Source organism: Misgurnus anguillicaudatus, chromosome 6 (assembly GCF_027580225.2).
Source record: "Misgurnus anguillicaudatus chromosome 6, ASM2758022v2, whole genome shotgun sequence".
Classification (NCBI taxonomy): domain Eukaryota; kingdom Metazoa; phylum Chordata; class Actinopteri; order Cypriniformes; family Cobitidae; genus Misgurnus; species Misgurnus anguillicaudatus.
The window spans coordinates 30,557,427-30,576,887 of record NC_073342.2 but is presented as its reverse complement, the minus strand read 5'-3'; the positions used below and the strand labels follow the sequence as shown (position 1 = coordinate 30,576,887).

General features: G+C 37.7%; 1 protein-coding gene across 1 annotated transcript; it reads right to left on the bottom strand.

Moving 5' to 3' along the window:
* Nucleotides 1-16,641: 16,641 nt before the first annotated feature.
* Nucleotides 16,642-19,214, bottom strand: LOC129446653 (uncharacterized). Its single transcript, XM_073868305.1, has 5 exons — nucleotides 19,089-19,214; nucleotides 18,819-18,972; nucleotides 17,454-18,646; nucleotides 17,188-17,353; nucleotides 16,642-16,772 (listed from the first exon to the last, which is right to left on the bottom strand). The coding sequence occupies exons 1-3, from the start codon at nucleotides 19,212-19,214 to the stop codon at nucleotides 17,547-17,549; spliced, it is 1,380 nt and encodes a 459-aa protein (XP_073724406.1). The 3' UTR covers nucleotides 16,642-16,772; nucleotides 17,188-17,353; nucleotides 17,454-17,546.
* Between the last annotated feature and the right edge of the window lie 247 nt (nucleotides 19,215-19,461).

The following is a 19,461-nucleotide window of genomic DNA, read 5'->3' as shown; positions in this document are numbered from 1 at the left end:
TGAAACTGTGGGAAATGTTAAATCATCAGAAATTACAGTCCTACAGGTCACAGAGATTGAAAAGTTTAATAGTGTGTACCATAAACAGACATCACAGCAGTTAAACATGTGAGCTGACGGTACTGAGAACAACTCAGAGTAAAGCCATTTAAGTTTAAGATTAAAATTAAAGTTAATCCAGAAAATTCCCCAGCAAAAATGGGACTTCTTATGCTCACAGTTTAAATGCAAGTGCAGTTTATGGTGTTATACACACTCAGACTGAAACAACATAGTCAAATATAACAGAAAATTCCCAACTTAATCTGGCCTCTGAAATTAATTTGCAGAAAATAATGATACAAATCTTCTTAGCAGGAAGAATGTACAACCCAAAGCATTGCTGTCATTGACAGCTGTGTGGTAGTGACATCATTGTAAACTAAAGATGATGTCATTTCTTAATGCAAATTGCCCAAAAGTTTAGAAATGAATGTTTCTTTGTCTGTTATCTTAACATCTTTCCTTTCAGGTGGATCTCTATGACTCCTTAAGAGTCCTGACACTAGAGACGTGTCTGAGCCAAAATACAGGCACAAACCTAAAATGCAGGAAGTGGGTGTGATAATGCTTTGAGGGGTCATACACATCTTACAGTAATTAAGTACTATATTCATTATATGACCTCCCGATGTAGCATCGGAACTAAAATTGTGCAACACAGATTACTTTAGGTTAGAATCCACCCACTTCCAGGCATGAACATGTAATGCACATATTTTCACCATTGCAACAACATAACACTGCGACTTGGTATAAGTTTTAAAACTATCCATGTTAGGGTTTGGCAGACAAATGAACCCAAGAGCAGACGATGTCGGGGAAGAACAGAAAACACTTTATTTTTACACTTAACACTAACAAAACAAAGACCCACGAGGGGGTACAGGACATGAAACATGAAACACTTGACAGATTACACTATAACTTGACTGGGTAACTAGACTCTAAATGTACTAGTTACACGCGACACAACACAACACAATGATCCTGCACAGAACTAAAGAAACACTGACATTAAATAGAATGAACCAAACAAGATAACGAGCAGGGAACAGGTGATGGGAATAAACTAATGATTAGCAATAAGCAGGAGAACGAGGGAGCGGGGACAAATGACAAGACACCGGAGGTACATGCCAAACACAAAAACAAGGCATGAACCTCCACACAAGGCCAGGGACTGCCAGAACTCTGCCACCATGACATAATACAAATTAAACAAGACTTCAAGGCAGAGTCCTGACAATCCAGGCTTAAAACATCACACATATGTATGATTAATGACTTAGAATCCAAACTCTAGAGTTTGTCATACATGCAAACCCATTTAGCATCTCACACATAGGACAGAAAATTAAAGGTCAACTTATGATTTTAATTTCATGGTAATATAAACTATTGGGTCAATTTTCTCTTGAACTACATGAAACATTTCAGTGTGCATGGAACATATGTATGGTTATAGTCACACATCAATTGTTTTGTCTCTGATTGTACAAATACAGGTAAAATAAGAACTATTAATTGATTACATAAGACCTATTTCAGATTAAAATAAGTAAGTGAAGAATAAAAATGGCTAGCATGGCTGCAGACATGTCTAAACATTTCAAACTTTACAAAATGGTTATATTTGAAGTGCTGGCACTTCTAGTGATCAATCATATAAATCAGACTCCTAACCATTGAATGTGACTAAACCAACATATATGTACAGAATTATTTGACAACATGCAAAGAATGATTGACAATGGATAAATAAGAAATTCAGAAATTATTTGATTTAAGTTTAAGTTGTCTAGGTATGTTTTAAGTACTTAATTGAATTCTTAGATATACATGGTTGACTTGCATTTCAAGGTTTTGAATAATTCTATTATTATTAAAATTATAAATATATCATATTATATATACTTTAGTATAAATATCTGTATTTTATATACATATAATTTACATTTATTTGTATTATATTTGAATGGTATTGTTATTATATGCTTTAATGATGTATACCACTGGTAAATATGCTAGTTAAAATAACTTTTGCCACTCTCCCTTTAAAATACACAGATTATATCAAAATTCCACTCTATGTTCAATATGCATAGTAGTGAAGAGTTTGGTAATGGGATCACCTTTTGGGACAAATTATTTTGAAAAAGGAAAGGAGACCTTATTTACCATTCGCACCAATATCATGAAACATCTAATAATGTCATGTGTTATTGTAATCATTCACAACTATTTCCTTCCAAGGAAAGTCAAAGAAAATCAGTGTTCAGTCATTTCATGGTCATGTGTATTATATTCCAATTCCCTCTCATACAGTGGTGCATTCTCAGTGTGAGGAATTCCTTCACCTACGGAGGTCTGACTTTTCTATCAAAAAATATCTTCTGCCAATAGGTAACAGAGGACTGTTCAAAAGGTCAGGAAAATATCCAGGGGAGGACCCCATTAGAGACAAATGCTTCTAAATGGTGAGAGGAGACAGCTTCCATGAACACAGCACATGCGTTTGGCTGCCACAATGGACTTTGTACAACAAATTTCAACCAGATCCAGTTGAGAGAAAATCTAACTACGAGAACCACAGAGATTCTGTCCATCACAGACACCTGTTCAGCAAAGTTCCTGCTTTGATATCTGCAGGCATTGTTTAACATTACAGGTGTTCATCTTGAAAAGACTGTTACAATTACAAGGACGTATGGAGACCAAAGAAGTCCACCCAAAATGACCCCTTAGGGTACTCTGACAGTTCCCCAATGGTCAGGGGAGGAGATGTAGGACAGGTGGACAAGTTTTGGTTTTGGAGCTGGACCATAAAACAATAAAAAACACATTCTGTGTCTATTTTTGAGAGACGTGTTGTCTCTCTCCACAGGGGTCACGGATACACAGGAACTGATCTGTATTTCACCCCCTCTCTCTTCTCCTTTAAGGTTTTGGTTACTGGAAATATACTAAACACATGTAACATTGTGTATATCATATGTTGTGATGCTACAAAGGTTTCATCTTCATGTTTGGTGTTGTTTTAAAGGTCATGGTGCGATGGTTAAAAAGGTCTAATTTCTATAATGCTAAGAGAAAGTATATCAAAGTTTAAAACTTAAGACATAATCTGTACTCCTGTGATGGGTGTCAACTCATGAGGAGATCTAGATTACAGATGGTTAACAATCCCATTTGGTGCTCCTCTTCAGGTCACGAGAACCGACCAACCAAATCCTGATTTGAGATATTACTATTCTTTGTCTCATTCTGTGTATATAAGGTGGCTTGGCAAGAGACTCTGGGAAGTATTCTTTAGCAAGAATCTTCCCCACACTTTGGGTGTGTATTCAAACATTATGGGAGAAATCTTTAACAGAATCTTCTTACACCATTTTGGGTATATTATATTCATGATGGAAGTACTCTGTAGCCAGAGTGTCTATTGCCAGGTATGACTTTGTAACTTTTGCAACTGTTGGTCATTTTAATTAATTGGAATTGAATCAAATTCTGTATGATATTGTTTAATTTATGTTTGAAGCTGAAACCTGCCTGGTATAATAAATTGTTACATTTGATTCATCTGAATTCTTCAGGAATTGTATTGATTTATTTTAATTCTTTCAGAAATTATTATTTCCAGTAGATTAGAAGGAGTCTGATATTACCGCAAAATAAGTATGTCATGATATGTACACACTGGTGTTTTGATGTTGAATGGAGCAGGTAGCACATTCACCAGGACTCTCAGATTTATGTCTATCACCTGCCTTAGCAAGTTGCATGATCGTGACTAAAGTAACTATTTTTATGATCGGAGCAAGCATGGGGCGGCCAGACATAAAAATATTAGTTTACCCGGCAACCTCTGACTAAGATCAGAACTGGCAATTTTGTGTCCGTGAGATGTACGCAAATGGCCGGCGTATATCCTGTGCGATATCGGGTCCCTAATGAACGAATAATTAAGACTATGGGAATATATAAATAATCAAACATCTAAATTATGATCAACAGATTATTAGAATAATGCACAAAATTCTTAATATATTAAATTGGAGTCAGATTATAATTTAAACACAGAGATCAAAGAAACTAATTTAATCATGATATGGAATTATTCTTCTAGAAGCGCTGAGGAAGGAACGAACACGAGTTCCCTTCACCCACTCCACTTGCATCCGTCGTTGGGCTTGTGGGTGGCACCCTACATGCAAGTCAGGGAAAAGACCATTCTCTGACCATGTTTACACAAGCACTTCAGCTAGCTTTTAAACATAATAGGCTATATTTAGAGGATGTTTTTATGTTGCCATGAGTGACTTCATCCCTAAAGCCTCCAACATTGTCAAATATATGTATAAAGCCCTATCAGGGTGAGTGTGGGTTTTATCCGCCATTTACGGGTTCCCACACCTCTCAGTGCCCTCCTGTATTAACTGTGAACACTCTGCCTCTCGTAGTACAGAGCACAGTAAATCAGGTTCCCTTGGTAAAAATTAGGCTACATCCCTAATTTTAGAGCAGGAATTGGAATTCCTTTTATTCAAAGGCTACACATTACCATCACAAAATTATGGTTCATGACGTTGACAGTCACTCACATTAATCTCAAATCAGATCCGAGGACTGGTTTTTGTTAATGGATTTTTCCTGCTCACAGAATCTCAGGTTTGCCTTTGGGGGCATGGCATACCAATATCAGCCTTCCCTTCGGCCTAGCTCTATCCCTTCACACATTTACAAAATGTGTAAATGCTGCCCTGGCGCCATTGCATCTTTAGGGCATTTGCATACTATTTTTATTGACGATTGGCTAATATTAGCACAGTCGGCACAGATGGCAGCACAGCATCGAGATGTTGTGTTTGCACATCTAGATACCTAGCGTTGAGACTGAACACCAAGAAAAGTATGTTAGTCCTAACACAGGTAATCACATTTTGGGGATAATATGGAACTCTACGATGATGCAGGCACAGATGTCTCCTGCTCGTGTCATGTCCATTTTTTACATAAGTGAATGAGTTGAAGCTAGGTCAATCGCACACCAAGTGATGGTTTTAAAATCAGGGTTTTTCCTCGAGGGGCAACCCTTTTTGCATGTTCAGAGTTACGCGCACATGTCTTCATACTCTAGAATATGTAAAGATTTCGGGGGTGTGGTCTGTCGCTGCATGACATTAATGACAGATGCATCTCTCTTAAGCTGAGGATCAGCTATGGAAGGCCAATAGGGCAAAAATGTCCAATCAGCTAAAACGCCAGGAAAAGTGTGCTTCTCCAGTACAGAGGACCTCTTTTCTGGGTGTAGTATGGATTTCTACGATAGCAGGCACTGTTGTCTCCTGCTCGTATAGAATCCATCTTTTAACCATGGGGTTCCTTGAGGGGCAACCCGTTTCTCATGATCAAGGTCACACGCAGATGCTTTGTGCCTTAGTATTATGGAAGAAACAATGGTTCCTTTCAGCCAGTGTTGGCCTTTTTACCATGTTTAGGGTTACGCGCGCATGTCTTCGTGCCCTAAGAATATGGCAAAATGCTGGGTTTCTGTCTAAGGCCCAGGGTGAGGTGCAGACTGTTGTCGCATGACATTAATGACAGATGCATTTCTGTTAAACTGAGGATCGGCTATGGAAAGCCAAAAGAACAAAAATGTCCAATCAGCTAAACGCCAGGGAAATTGTGCTTCTCCAGTACAGAGGACCTCTTTTCTGGGCGTAGTATGGATTTCAACGACTGCAGGCACGGTTGTCTCCTGCTCGTATAGAATCCATCCTTTAACCATGGGGTTCCCTGAGGGGCAACCCGTTTTTGCATAATCAAGGTCACACGCGAATGCTTTGTGCCTTAGTATTATGGCAGAAACTATGGTTCCTTTCTCAAAAGGCCAGTGTTGGCTTTTTTACATGTTCAGGGTTACGCGCATATGTCTTCGTGCCCTAAGAATATGGAAAAAATTTTGGGTATTTGTTTACAGGCCCCAAGTTAGGTGCGGTCTGTCGCCGCATAACATTAATGACAGACGCATCCCTTTCTAGCTGTGATCAGTTATGGAAAGCCAAAAGGGCCAAAAATGTCCCATCAACTAAACGCCAGGAAAAGTATGCTTCTCCAGCACAGAGGACCTCTTTTCTGGGCGTGGTATGGATTTCAACGACTGCAGGCACGGTTTTCTCCTGCTCGTAAAGAATCCATCCTTTAACCATGGGGTTCCCTGAGGGGTAACCCGTTTCTCATGATCAAGGTCACACGCAGATGCTTTGTGCCTTAGTATTATGGAAGAAACCATGGTTCCTTTCCCATGAAGGCCAATATTGGGGGCTCAGGGTCATCACATCAGGTTTACGACAGATGCATCCCTCTAAGGCCGGGAAGTGGCTATGGAAGACCATAAGGTCAAAATCTATGTAAGTCCACATGGAGCAGACGTTCTGCTGAGGCAGGCGTTGAGCTTGGGGAATGAAGACTCCACCCACATGTGGGGGAGCAAATTTGGCTCAGGTTCGGCCAAGCGAAAGCTGACCTGTTTGCAATTTAGGAGAATTCACAATGTACTCTTTGGTTTTCTCTCTTTCACCCAGTCCCACTCGGACTGGTTGCCATGACACAGGAAGGGTCTGAGGGCCTCCTGTGTGTTTTTCCCCAATTGCTCAGCTCCCGGGAGTTCTGGAGAGAGTCTGGCAGCACAGGCACAGCTGTTGCTCGTAGCCCTGTGTTGGCTGACCCGAGTGTGGTTTTCGAACCTGGTCTCCCTCCTAGACGGCTCCCCATTTCAGGGGCCGATCTGGAGGGATCGGTAGTCTCAGGCAAGGGGCACTGTGTTTTACCCCTGCCTAGAGTTTTTGGGTCTGGCCTCTGAGGAGGACAGACTCATAGAAATGGGTCTCTCAACTGAGGTTGTGCAGATTATTTTATTTCCAGAGCTCCCTCCACCAGGAAATTATACGCATTTGAAGAAAGACTTTAATTACGTGGTGCCAAGAGCACTTATATGACCCAGTTAACTGCCCCTTGGTACAGTTCTGGAGTTTTTATAGGAGCAGTTTGCAGCAGGGCTGCCTCCTTTGACCATTAAGGCTTATGTGGCAGCTATATCTGTCTTTCATACCTTTAGTGGTCGGTCCCTCATTAGGTAGAGGCCATCTATTCATGCGTTTCCTGTGTGGCACTCGGAGGCTGAGGCCTGCGAGTCATTTTAGGATCCCTGCGTGGGATCTGTCTGTGGTCCTGGAGGACTTATCAGGGGCACCATTTGAGCCATTGATACCATTTCATAAAGTTTCTTACTCTGGAAACTATATTTCTCCTAGCTATTACCTCCCTTTAGAGGGTAGGAATTTTATTGGCTCTCTCTGCTTCACTCTATTGCCTCGGGTTCGCTCCAGGCATGGTGAAGGCTTTCTACCCTAGGTCGGATTACGGGTCTAAGGTTCGGAATAATATTCCATGCCCCATAATATTGCAGGCTTTCAGCCCTCCACCTTTTAAGGATTTAGCCAGAGGGCGGTGAACAGAGCAGCAATTTTAATGCTTCGGTTCGGCCCGGACTGAGTTCCCGGCCACCAAGCAGCTTTTAGGTAGATGGATAGCCGAGGCTATCCCATGTGCTTATGAAGCCTCTTGACGGCCCTTTACTTTAACCGTCAGAGCGCATTCAACTTAAGGTATGGCAGCATATAGGGCCCTGTGGGCAGGGGCCTCGATCCAGGATATCTGTGATGCGGCAGGCAGGTCCTCACCGCTCACTTTTGTACACTTTTGAGTTGGATCTCAACTCTATTCCTGGTGATCGTGTGCTTTGGTCTTAGTTGTGCTTTGGTCTCAGTTGTGCTTTCTACACACAGACAGGCACTTGTAGTCTGGCAGATTGGGTATAGCGTTCCCAAAGCGTCTCTATGGCGACGCAGCGCGAGTTCCCTCGAAAGGGAACGTCTCGGGTTACGTATGTAACCCTTGTTCCCTGAGAAGGGAACGAGACGCTGCGTCTCCTTTGCCATACTTCCGGCGTGCCTGAATACCCGCTTCGGCTTATGCGAGATAAAGTGGGCGTTCCTTTCTGCCGTATTTATGCTCTCTGGCTTCCGTCTATGACGTCACGCCCAACCATTGGTCGGATTTGATATACATACTCAGACGCCGTCACGCTGTAGGCGTTCCCAAAGCGTCTCTATGGCGACGCAGCGTCTCGTTCCCTTCTCAGGGAACAAGGGTTACATACGTAACCCGAGACGCTCTTCCACCATACAATATAGTCATTATTCACTTAAAAATCACGTTTTATTTTTTGTCACCATACTTACTCGTGTAACTACTCATGTAACAGTCTTTGAATGGGGAAAACATGGAAGTGTTTGGTGGCTTCTAAATTCTTCCCTGTTTAGATCCTAAGGAATAAATGGGACTAGGCTAAATGCTAACACATTCATGACACGATGTGCAAAGATGAAGTGCACATATTGAAAAAAGATAGGCATGTATTCATTCATCTAAGTTGAGGTAAAAACATAGTAAAATATTGAAAAACTGGTGTTTTCCTTTAAAGGCCCTTTCACAAGTGATGCGGCAAGTGGTGGAATCAGCACACAGTTGCTGATTTCTTTTTAGCTTTGGGCAGTTGAAGCCTTGTTTACATTTTTGCAATTCGCATGGCTCTACTCTATGGCTTAAACCTGCAGGCTCCTCAGTAAACCTGCAAGACTTTTATGCTTGACGTGTTCTCCGTTGTATAATTCTGTGAAATGAAAAAGGGCGACTCGTGAGTAATTGTTCTCAAAACCATCAAAAAGCAGCGATGAGAGAAAGTAGTTTGCCGAATAATTTGTCAAACACTCGTCTCGTGAGAAGTAAATACGTGGATTTCTTCACATATAAACTGTTTAGGTTGTGGGTCGATGACACATGAAAAAGTTTTGAAAAAGTTTTTATAAAACATCACTTTACATAAGGCTGACATGACACATTCATAATCATGACATGACACGTGTCATGAATATGAAGAAGATTTTATGGACGTTTATGACAACTGCCATTAAGTGTCATTTGTTCAATTATGTCACTTTCACTGCAAAGATGACATTGTTTGAGACGTCCCTGTCATGACAACCCGACACTAACCCATACATCATAACTTGTCATGACAACTTGACATTAACCAAGACAACATAACTGACCACTTTTTACCAGTGATACAAATTGAAACTGTCATTACAATGTCATTAAGTGTTAATACGCTGTTAAATAGTTTTATAACAGCATCATGAATATTCTTCAGTTCATAATGTTTATTTGACCGAGTATTAATAATATGTGACATAGTATCAACACTTAATGACATTTAAATCACAGTTTAATGTAATGTTAACCCACAAAGCTAGGTAGTTTCTTAATTTGATAATTATTGTTTATGATTTATAACAAGTTGTGTTGTATTGGTTTATGTGTCAAGTTGTCATAACAAAGATATCTCAAACAATGTCATATTTCCATTAAAAATTACATAATTGAGTAAATGACACTTAATGGCAGTTGTCATAAATGTGCATAAAAGCTTCTTCATGTTCATGACACATGTCATGTTATGATTATGAAGGTGTCATGTCAGTCTTATACCAAGTTTTTTTCTAGTTTTTTATTTCCTGCAGGGCAGGGGAAAGCAAGAGGTACGTAAAATAAAATGAAAGTTTCTGAGCAGTTGCACACATCTAAATACTTTTTGGCATTCAGAAATAGACCCAGATAGATTTCAGCCTAATAGGGATACTCGCACTGAATCGCCAATTTCACGTGTATTTTGTGTATTTTCAAAATACAAAATACTGTATTTGTATTTAAATACATTTTTCCTCACAGTATTTTGTATTTGTATTTAAATACATTTTTCGACACAGTATTTTGTATTTGTATTTGAAATACATTTCCATGTATTTATGCCCATCTCTGACCAAAGTGCTGTACAGATACATAACAGGAAGTCAATACACAATAAATAATAAAAAAGCACATCATAATAAGTAAAATAAAACCATGAAAGCAGAAAGAAAGAAAAAAAAATAATTAAGACTCAGCAGGAAAGGCCTTACAATACAAATGAGTTTTAAGTTGTTTTTTAAAAACCCCAATAGATGATGCGTTTTTTATACTGAGTGGAAGCTGGTTCCAGAGAACGGGCGCAACCGTAGCAAAAGCTCTATCCCCTTTAGATTTAAGCCTTGAGCGAGGGACACAGAGAAGAGATAGATCGTTAGACCTAAGAGATCTAGGTGCTGTATAAGGGTGAATGATTTCTGAAATATAATTGGGTGTTTTACCATTAAGAGCTTTAAAAACAGTTAAAAGAACTTTAAACTGTATTCTAAAATTAACTGGAAGCCAGTGTAGAGAGGCTAGCACTGGCGATATGTGATCAAACTTTTTCTTACCTGACAAGATCCTAGCGGCTGCATTTTGAACTAACTGTAGACGATTTAAAGAGGAGTGTGGAAGACCAACATAAAGAGAATTACAGTAATCTAATCGAGATGAGATAAATACATGTATTACCTTTTCTAGATCCTTAAAGTTTAGCATTGGTTTCAATTTGGAGATAGTTCGTAATTGATAAAAACTGCTCTTGACAACAGTACTAATTTGTTTCTCAAAATTGAGCTCAGAATCAAAGATGACCCCCAAATTTTTTACTGAAGGCTTTACATAAGATGAATAATAGAAATTATTTTTCAGACCGGTGCGATTTTTTTGTGGACCAAAAATAATGACCTCAGTTTTGTCACGGTTCATTTGGAGAAAGTTATTTATCATCCATGTCTTAATGCTGTCAAGGCAATTTAATAGGGGCTGTAAAGAGGCATTGGATTTTAATGGGATATACAATTGTGAGTCATCAGCGTACATGTGAAAATAGATATTAAAACTTCGAATGATATTCCCCAGAGGTAGCATATACAAATTGAAAAGAAGTGGGGCTAAAATTGATCCCTGTGGAACCCCGTGAGCAAGAGAAGCAGTCGAAGAGGAATACTGACCTATCGACACTGAGAAAGTCCTAGATTGGAGATATGAACGGAACCAATCAAGAGCTGAATCTCTAATGCCCACCCAGTTCTCTAAACGAGATAGCAAAATGTTGTGGTTCACTGTGTCAAAGGCCGCTGTAAGATCTAATAGAATCAGAATTGCATTTTCACCTGAATCAACAGCTGTCAAAAGGTCATTTGTAACTCTTAGTAAAGCAGTCTCAGTGCTATGATGTTTTCGGAAACCCGATTGAAAAGGTTCCAGAATATTATTGCGATTAAGAAAAGTGTATACTTGAGAAAAAACCACCTTCTCCAATACTTTGGAAATAAATGGCAATTTTGAAATGGGTCGATAATTGTTGTGGGAAGAAATATCAAGATTAGGTTTCTTTAATAATGGTTGAACAACAGCATGTTTAAAAGATGCCGGAACAATACCAGAAACTAGAGATGAGTTAATGATAGCCGCAATTATATGACCAAAAGTATCAAAGGCCTCCTTAATGATAATAGATGGTATAACATCATGAGGGGAGGAGGTGTTTTTTGTCTGCATAACCACATCTCTCAGTTCAGAAATGGAAACAGGTTGAAAATTATTTAACAACATTGTTCTAGATGGCACAGGTGGAAATTCACAGAGATCAGGTGCATTAAAAGAGGAATAGATCACATCAATTTTGTCAAGAAAGAATTTTAAAAAGTCTTCACAGACAGTATTCGATGGCTCAATTTTGAGTATATTACTAGGATTAATAATAGAGTTTATAGTGCTAAAAAGAGTTTTTGGAGAATTATGATGGCTGGTAATAACATCAGAAAAGAAACTGTATCTTGCTGTTTTTGCTGCCTTTTGGAATTTATCCAAACATAATTTAAAAATGTCAAAGGAGACAGTGAGATGGTCTTTCTTCCACTTTCTCTCAGCCTTCCGGCAATCTTGATGTCAATGTTATAACAGAACTGAACAGTTTAGTGAAACAGGACAGTGATTCCCATGAAAATGAATCAGATAATGAGCATGGGGATGTATTAGAAAATATTAAAATAAACAAAAACAAAATAGTGACAAATACACAAAATGACAGTAAATAAATCTATTCTTATTGCTGGTATAATTTTATGGTGTTTTTGAAACTAATTTGGTAGGATGGTCAAATTGCAAATTCAAATAAATCTGGTAGCATCACATGTTGTTATAAATATCAGCAACTGTATAATGATGTAAATGCTTTTAACCTAATTTTTAAAATTGATGCCGTTTACTGTATGTACAAAAACTGTTTCCCATTATGTCACTGGTGTGTTTAAAACCTGATAATTGCCATTTGTCAATAATAATTTTATTTGATAATAGGAGAGTTAAGAAGAAACTACCAACTTTTACAACGTTGTTCTCCCTCTCAGTTTTTATGTTCACCATTCAATACATTTTAATGATTTCCTTATAACCGCTTTTGTAAAATGTCGGAAAGAATATTATCAATAATTTAAAACCGTTTCCACGGTCATGCTGATTTTCAGATATATATGATTTTCAGCCCTCTTACAGAATTGCCATTTAAAATATTTGTTTTTATAGGGATTTGCATTTTGATAATGTAAATGGCAGTAATTTCCAATAAATAAGTTCCTAAACCATTTTGTCAGATTCTTAGGTCATGTGAATGGCACAAAATAAAAATGTGTCAAATAAGAAAAATTAAGGAATTTCTTTAAACATTTAAAATAACTATCGCAAAAACCATAACTTTCTTATGATCTTAACACAAAAAACTAGACAAGGACACATAATGTACAGTATACATTTGTCACATTTCTATATGACTTTTCACACAATAAAAAAAGATTTGAGTTTGTTATTTGTCATCCAGCTAGCAGATGTTTTTATTTCAAAATAACTGCATTTATAGCAACTTGAGTATCTGTAAGGTGATACGTTTTTTTTTTTTTTTTGCATTAATGCTTCATATTACATTTTGTACTTTCAAAGAAGGGACAGGTTTATAGATTGAAGAGCAATCATTAACACAAATGATTTCAATATGAAGAAGGTGAATAACTGAGAAATAATCACCTGGATTTTTAACAAAGTTTTGTTTTCATTAGAAATTAAAGTGAAACCATTTTATCTGCATTTGTCACGGTAGAAATCCACTGTTTCCTCCGTGTCATGTTTTGTGTTTGTGTTTGTACTCACGTAGTGTCCATGTGCTCGTTTGGTTGATTGTTGTCACCTGTGTGTTGATTGTCTCGCTCCAGCTGATACTCATCTCCACTCAGCTACAAATACTCACTCATCTCTCTCCCTATTGTCAGATCCTCATTTCATGTTGGCAGACTCACAGTTGGATTACAGTCTCCCGTGTTCGTGTTTGGATTATTGTTTCGTGTTTGGATTATTGTTTCGTGTTTGGATTATTGTTTCGTGTTTGGATTATTGTTTCGTGTTTGGATTATTGTTTCGTGTTTGGATTATTGTTTCGTGTTTGGATTATTGTTTCGTGTTTGGATTATTGTTTCGTGTTTGGATTATTGTTTCGTGTTTGGATTATTGTTTCGTGTTTGGATTATTGTTTCGTGTTTGGATTATTGTTTCGTGTTTGGATTATTGTTTCGTGTTTGGATTATTGTTTCGTGTTTGGATTATTGTTTCGTGTTTGGATTATTGTTTCGTGTTTGGATTATTGTTTCGTGTTTGGATTATTGTTTCGTGTTTGGATTATTGTTTCGTGTTTGGATTATTGTTTCGTGTTTGGATTATTGTTTCGTGTTTGGATTATTGTTTCGTGTTTGGATTATTGTTTCGTGTTGTTGTCTTCGTGTGAGTGTTCCGGTCTGTTCCTGGTTCCGTCCATTGACTGTCATCACATTCACCACCGACTTCACCATCCAGCCCTTCTCATGCTACCGTAGTCCTTCAGTCACCATTGCCAACATTCTGGACTCTGTTATTATTTTATTCATTGTATTTACCATCTTCTTTAATAAACCATTTCTGATTGCCTGCACTTGCTTCCTCCTCTCTTACGAGTCGTTACAGCATTCTGAGTAGTAAAATATTATATTTTACACTTTTATTAAGCAGTCTTCTGAGTGTTGTGATAATTATAGACTTGATAGAAAAGTTTTCAGTTTTAATTAAACTATATAAAAAACATAGCTATAGCCTATGAAGTTGATAAAATATTAGGTAACACTTTATTTTACGACCCGCAAAGTACCGCGTAATTAAACCGAATTTACAGCGTACCTATTTGTAACAACAGGGTACCTCTACAGTATGTACTTGTAGGTATAAGGGAATAATATAATTAAGTTTGGGGTAATAAGGTGTTAAGAATATGAAGAATTATAAATTATTTATACTCTAAGTATTTTATAACAACAGGGTACCTATTGTAATATTACGTGGTATGTATGACTTATGGGGAAAATATGTTTTTTTTTAATTGTGAATTTTTCATATTGACTGCTGATGTTGTATACAGTCGATGTCTACAAGCCACACCAGCAAATAAATATAAAAGCACATCACTTTTATTTTAGTATATTACTTGCTTTTAATAACAAAAGTCCAGCTGATTTAATGTGGTTATCTTTTTTTTAATGTAAGTACAATAAAAATAGCAACTTATTCCCTTTTTACCAGGAAACTCTTACATTTGCGAACATATTTGAAGTGGTGCTTTGCAATTTATTTTATTTCAAATAACACAATAATGACAACAAAGCAGCACCCAATTTGTTTATTTTTAATAGGTGTTATCATTGGTAGAATAAAACTTTGCAACATGTGTAAACACAAGTATTTAGCCAAATATAATTTATGCAATGGCAAACCAGAATGAAACAACAGATATCAGCTCCCGCTAAAGCAAAAGACGACTACATGCGTAGGCTACTGCGCAGGTGTAGAGTGCACGGCCGTCTGCAGGAGGTTTGCCTGCTGGAACACGATCCTGAGGTGAAATTTCTTTAAAAACTTTCTACACTGTGGAGTACGGGTGCGAGTGATGTGAGCAGGATCCGCATGCTGAATAAGGTAACTGGTTTTGTTAATACATGACTAACGCATTTCAAACAATGTTTTTTCAAGAAAGTTGCCAGCTAACTGTAGCAGCAGGTTAGCTAGCACATAAGTTAGCCTACACTGTAACGAATTTGCCTGTAGATTTTACAGTAAGTACCTGGCAAAAAAGTTGCCAGTAAAATCTTGTAAAGTCTTTTAATAACTGTAAAAATAAATTACAGTATAATACTGGATTTCGTTTACAGGTTATTGTTGTACATAAATTACAGCTAAGTATTAGGTTTTTATATTAAAACAACACTTTATTGTAATTTAGTTTACACCATTATCTTGTTTTCTTTTCAAATTACAGATATTACCTGGCAACTAGAGTTGCCAGGTAATATCTGTAAATTCCTCACAATACAATATGTTATTGTAGAATCTTTTTTACAACAATATATTGTGTTTTGAAATAATTACATCTTTTTGCTGCCAACTCGAGTTACCAGCAAAGATCTGTAAATATTTTACAATACATTATGTTGTTGTAAAAAATAAATAGTTAATTTTGTTTTTTTAAATTTGCATCTTTGCTGATGCCTATTGTAAAGTGTTTTAAATAAGACCAGGCTTGTTTTTAATCCAAACATCATGCATTAGATTCTCTTCAACTGTTAAATAAAACCATAGTCAAAGATGCAATATCATACAATTTTATTATTAAAACGCAATACAGTGTTACATTACTGTACATTTTCAAAAGGTCTTTTTTTAACAGCATATTCTATTCATTTTCTTAACATTCAATAAAATTCAGAATAATGCTATAACATGAGTAAAACACCTAAAAGTCAATAATTTAATGAACTGATTTTTAATTTGACTTGTGAAGAGCATTTTGGGGAACCATCTGCATTACTTTTGGGCAATTAGGTTGTAATAAATCAACATTTCTGCAATAGAAACTTCAAATTTGTCAGAAGACAACATGAGGGTTAAAGACCCAATTTCAAATCAGGAACTTGATGACAAAAACTGTTCAACAACAAAATAATGATGAAATACTACACTGTAAAAAAATTCCGTAGAAATTGCAGCTGGGTTGCCGGTAATTTACCGTAGATTTACATTTATGTTATTTACTGGCAAGAGTTTGTTCAAAGTTAAATGAACATTAAACATTTACAAGTCTTTGTTTTTACAGAGTAAAACTAAAAAAACAGCATCAAGCGAAGCATTCTGGGAAACAAAATCTGAAGCAAAAAACAGAAAAAGGTTGATGATGATTTCTGATTCCCGGAATGCTTTGCATGGGGCTGTTGTTGTATGGTTTTATTCTTTAAAGATAAAGACTTGTTAATATTTAAAATTTATTTAACTTTGAACAAACTCTTGCCAGTAAATAACATAAATGTAAATCTACGGTAAATTACCGGCAACCCAGCTGCAATAACATTGAAATTTCTACGGAATTTTTTTACAGTGTAGTTTTAACCATTAGAACAATGGCCATTCCTATTGTAAGGAAGTCATTTGAGACTTACAATTGAAGCCATTCAAAATCAATCAGTCGCTTGAGTAGAGAGGAGACGTGAGGGTTAACGCAGTTGTTCTTTTTCTCCTGTACCTTCCCGCTTTTATGGCTTAACACCTTTGTTGTCTTGGTCCCACTGGAGGGGTTCAATCCAATGAAGCATCTGAAATCACAAAAATCACATGGAAATAAACTTTATGAAAAAGTGCCTTAACTGCTCTACAAAAGATTGCAAAAGAGTGTTTTTTTTTAACCTAACAAAGCAGTTTATTTACCTAAATGCTCAGTTTACCCTAATGCTTTTCAAAAATCTAAAGATCTATTTGATTATATACTTTTTAAAATATATAATCAAATAGATCTTTATTGTCAATATTTGAATGTTACAATGAATTGGTTCTGCAATGATACAAAGCATTTGGGTAAATAACTGCTAACTTACTCTATTTATCAACTAAAAATCGTGTTAAAGGGATTTCCTGGAAGTACACTTAAAGCAAAATCAAATCTCTGTTACTCATAATAGCAAACTTTACAAAATAATGATCAACCGCATTCTACTTAAAGCACATAGTTACCTTTGAATGAACTCCAGTGTGCAAGATGCTTGCTCCTGGTACACCAGATTGAAGTTGTAGTAGCTAGAAAACAAAGCTGCCATTCCAGCCACGAAGTTGGGATGTGGAGGCAAAACCACCTGACCCTCGATGCTCAGCATCCAAACGCTTGCTGTGAGCAATTCACCTAAGCACAAACAAATGGTTTATATGCAATAAATATGGTGTGTCCTTCATAGCCTCTGTCTTTGCAATGCTTTACAACTCATTACAAAAAAATTGACTACTTAAGACAATTAGTGTTGTAGAGTCAGGAAGCTGAAGTGTTTTTTCAACGTCTGTTGCTGTTGCCAACACCTAAAAGACAAAGAAAAATGGATTCAAATGTACAGTAATTTTTTATACCAATCAATTTTGAAAGCTTCATAATATAATAATAATATCACACTTGCATCTGCCTGCAGAAAGAGTCCCTTGGATGTTTCTTTAAAGTGTGCCATAAGCAGGAGAATTATGACTGGCCATGGATCGCACTTTTCTTCTCTATTGTACATCCCTAGGATGCGATTCACCTCATCTGCATTAGTCCCTGCTGGCTTCTGTTCGAAAAACTGAAGAATCAGCTTCCCCTTTTTTTCCATAGCTTCCTCCATCTTATCCAGGACAACAATGTCTGTGAGTAATTTGAAATGGCTGTACAGCTCTTTTGGTGTGAAAAGATAGGGCCACTCATTTTTCAGCTCAGCAATTGAAGGAGGTGGGCTGGCATTGATGGTTTTTCTTTGAAGGAAGTAGGTTGTTTCCATTAACTTACTCAAATATCCCCTGTCTGCACCAGCTGGACCCTCAACACGGTAGAGGTCTTTCATTTCACTCTGCTTCTCTTTGAGGCTCTCTTCAGTTTCTCCTTGTGGACCGTCAAGCTGCCATCTCACGCAACCATATTGGTCAACTGGTCCTCTAGGCATGTCTGCAGCTGAATTTGGAACCCGTTTCAGCATCCTTCGTCTTGAGAGAACACTTCCACGATTAACATGTTCTACTCGTGTTTTTAGTTGACTCAAGAGGGATCCATAGCCACTTCCAATTACAGTGCCATCTCTCATGACATCAGCAAAGCTTTCAGGATGCTGCTTTACAATCATCTTGGCCACTGTCAGGCACTGAGATTTTGACGGATTTAATTCAGTCAGCCTCATTTCATTTATGATGATTCGTACCATTTCCCTGCGGTCTTTAGCAGTTGGACGTTTCCCCTGTGCAATGGCGGTCTTGATACCAGCAGGCATTTGGTTCCATGGAACAATGAAGTTCTCAGGCCAGGCATTTAAATCCAAAGTCTTACTGGAGCTATTACTGCTAGGCAGGCTTGGAGTGGTGGAGGTGTCTGTAAATTCAGAAGATAGAGACTCTTCTGTAGTGGGGCTAAAGAAAATCTCAGATGGTTCTACGGGAGTCAGTGTCAAACATGTTGTTTTCTCTACGAGAAAAAAAAAAGAGAAAGAACATTCTGTTAGAATAGCACCACTAAATACAATACCATCCAACATTCAACAAAATTATAAATAACATGGATAATGTATAAAAGTAACCAGCTTTTAACTTAATAAAGGACTGTTTTAAAGATTTTGTAAACATTATCTAAGACATACCTTCGTTTTGCCATGCATTTAGAAGCTTCCGACACTGAATAGGTGAAATGTTCAAGATGGCGCCCGTGTGTGTGGCCTGCTGTCTGATCTCCGTGTGTTCGTCTTCGTTGTTTTTATTTGTGGCTTTGTCTGTTATTTTATCATCAGTTTTTAACTTGGTGAACACTTCACCTTTAATTTACGATCGTCAATCTCTACTAGACATTGGTACTTTTATTTCCAACTCGCCGGATAAAGTGTGGACTACATCCCATGCACGCCACCACCTACCTCAAATATTCCCGTTTTCCTGCGGAGACTGACATTTGATATAATATCGAAGAAACGTCGCAAAAGACGAGGGAAGCGAGCAGGATTCCGTGTTAAACTGAAGGCTGGCTTAATCTCCGGAACCATCTGGTTCACCGGTTGCAGTACAGCCGGTCCTCGGTTAACCTCTGGTTGCTACGTGAGCGGCCGCTCTCTGGAGAGACTGTATCGGTGGATTCGTCCGACTGATGGGAGCTGTGCTAAGGAATCTGTTCGCTCGCTCTCGCCACGGATTCGCAGGCGAGGATCTAATCTTGGCGCCCTTCGTGCACTAAACCGAGGAAATCCTTTACCTGCTGCTTCTCTACCGATCAAAATGGGACTACTCAATGTT

Bases quoted from the DNA above. Each gene is read 5' to 3' on its own strand.
- LOC129446653 (XM_073868305.1), bottom strand. From the start codon at position 19,214: ATGGTTCCGGAGATTAAGCCAGCCTTCAGTTTAACACGGAATCCTGCT. The intron at 18,973-19,088 runs GTAGGTGGTGGC...GTGTTCACCAAG, and splicing joins GGAAAACGGGAATATTTGAG to TTAAAAACTGATGATAAAAT. The intron at 18,647-18,818 runs GTATGTCTTAGA...TTTTTCTCGTAG, and splicing joins AAATGCATGGCAAAACGAAG to AGAAAACAACATGTTTGACA.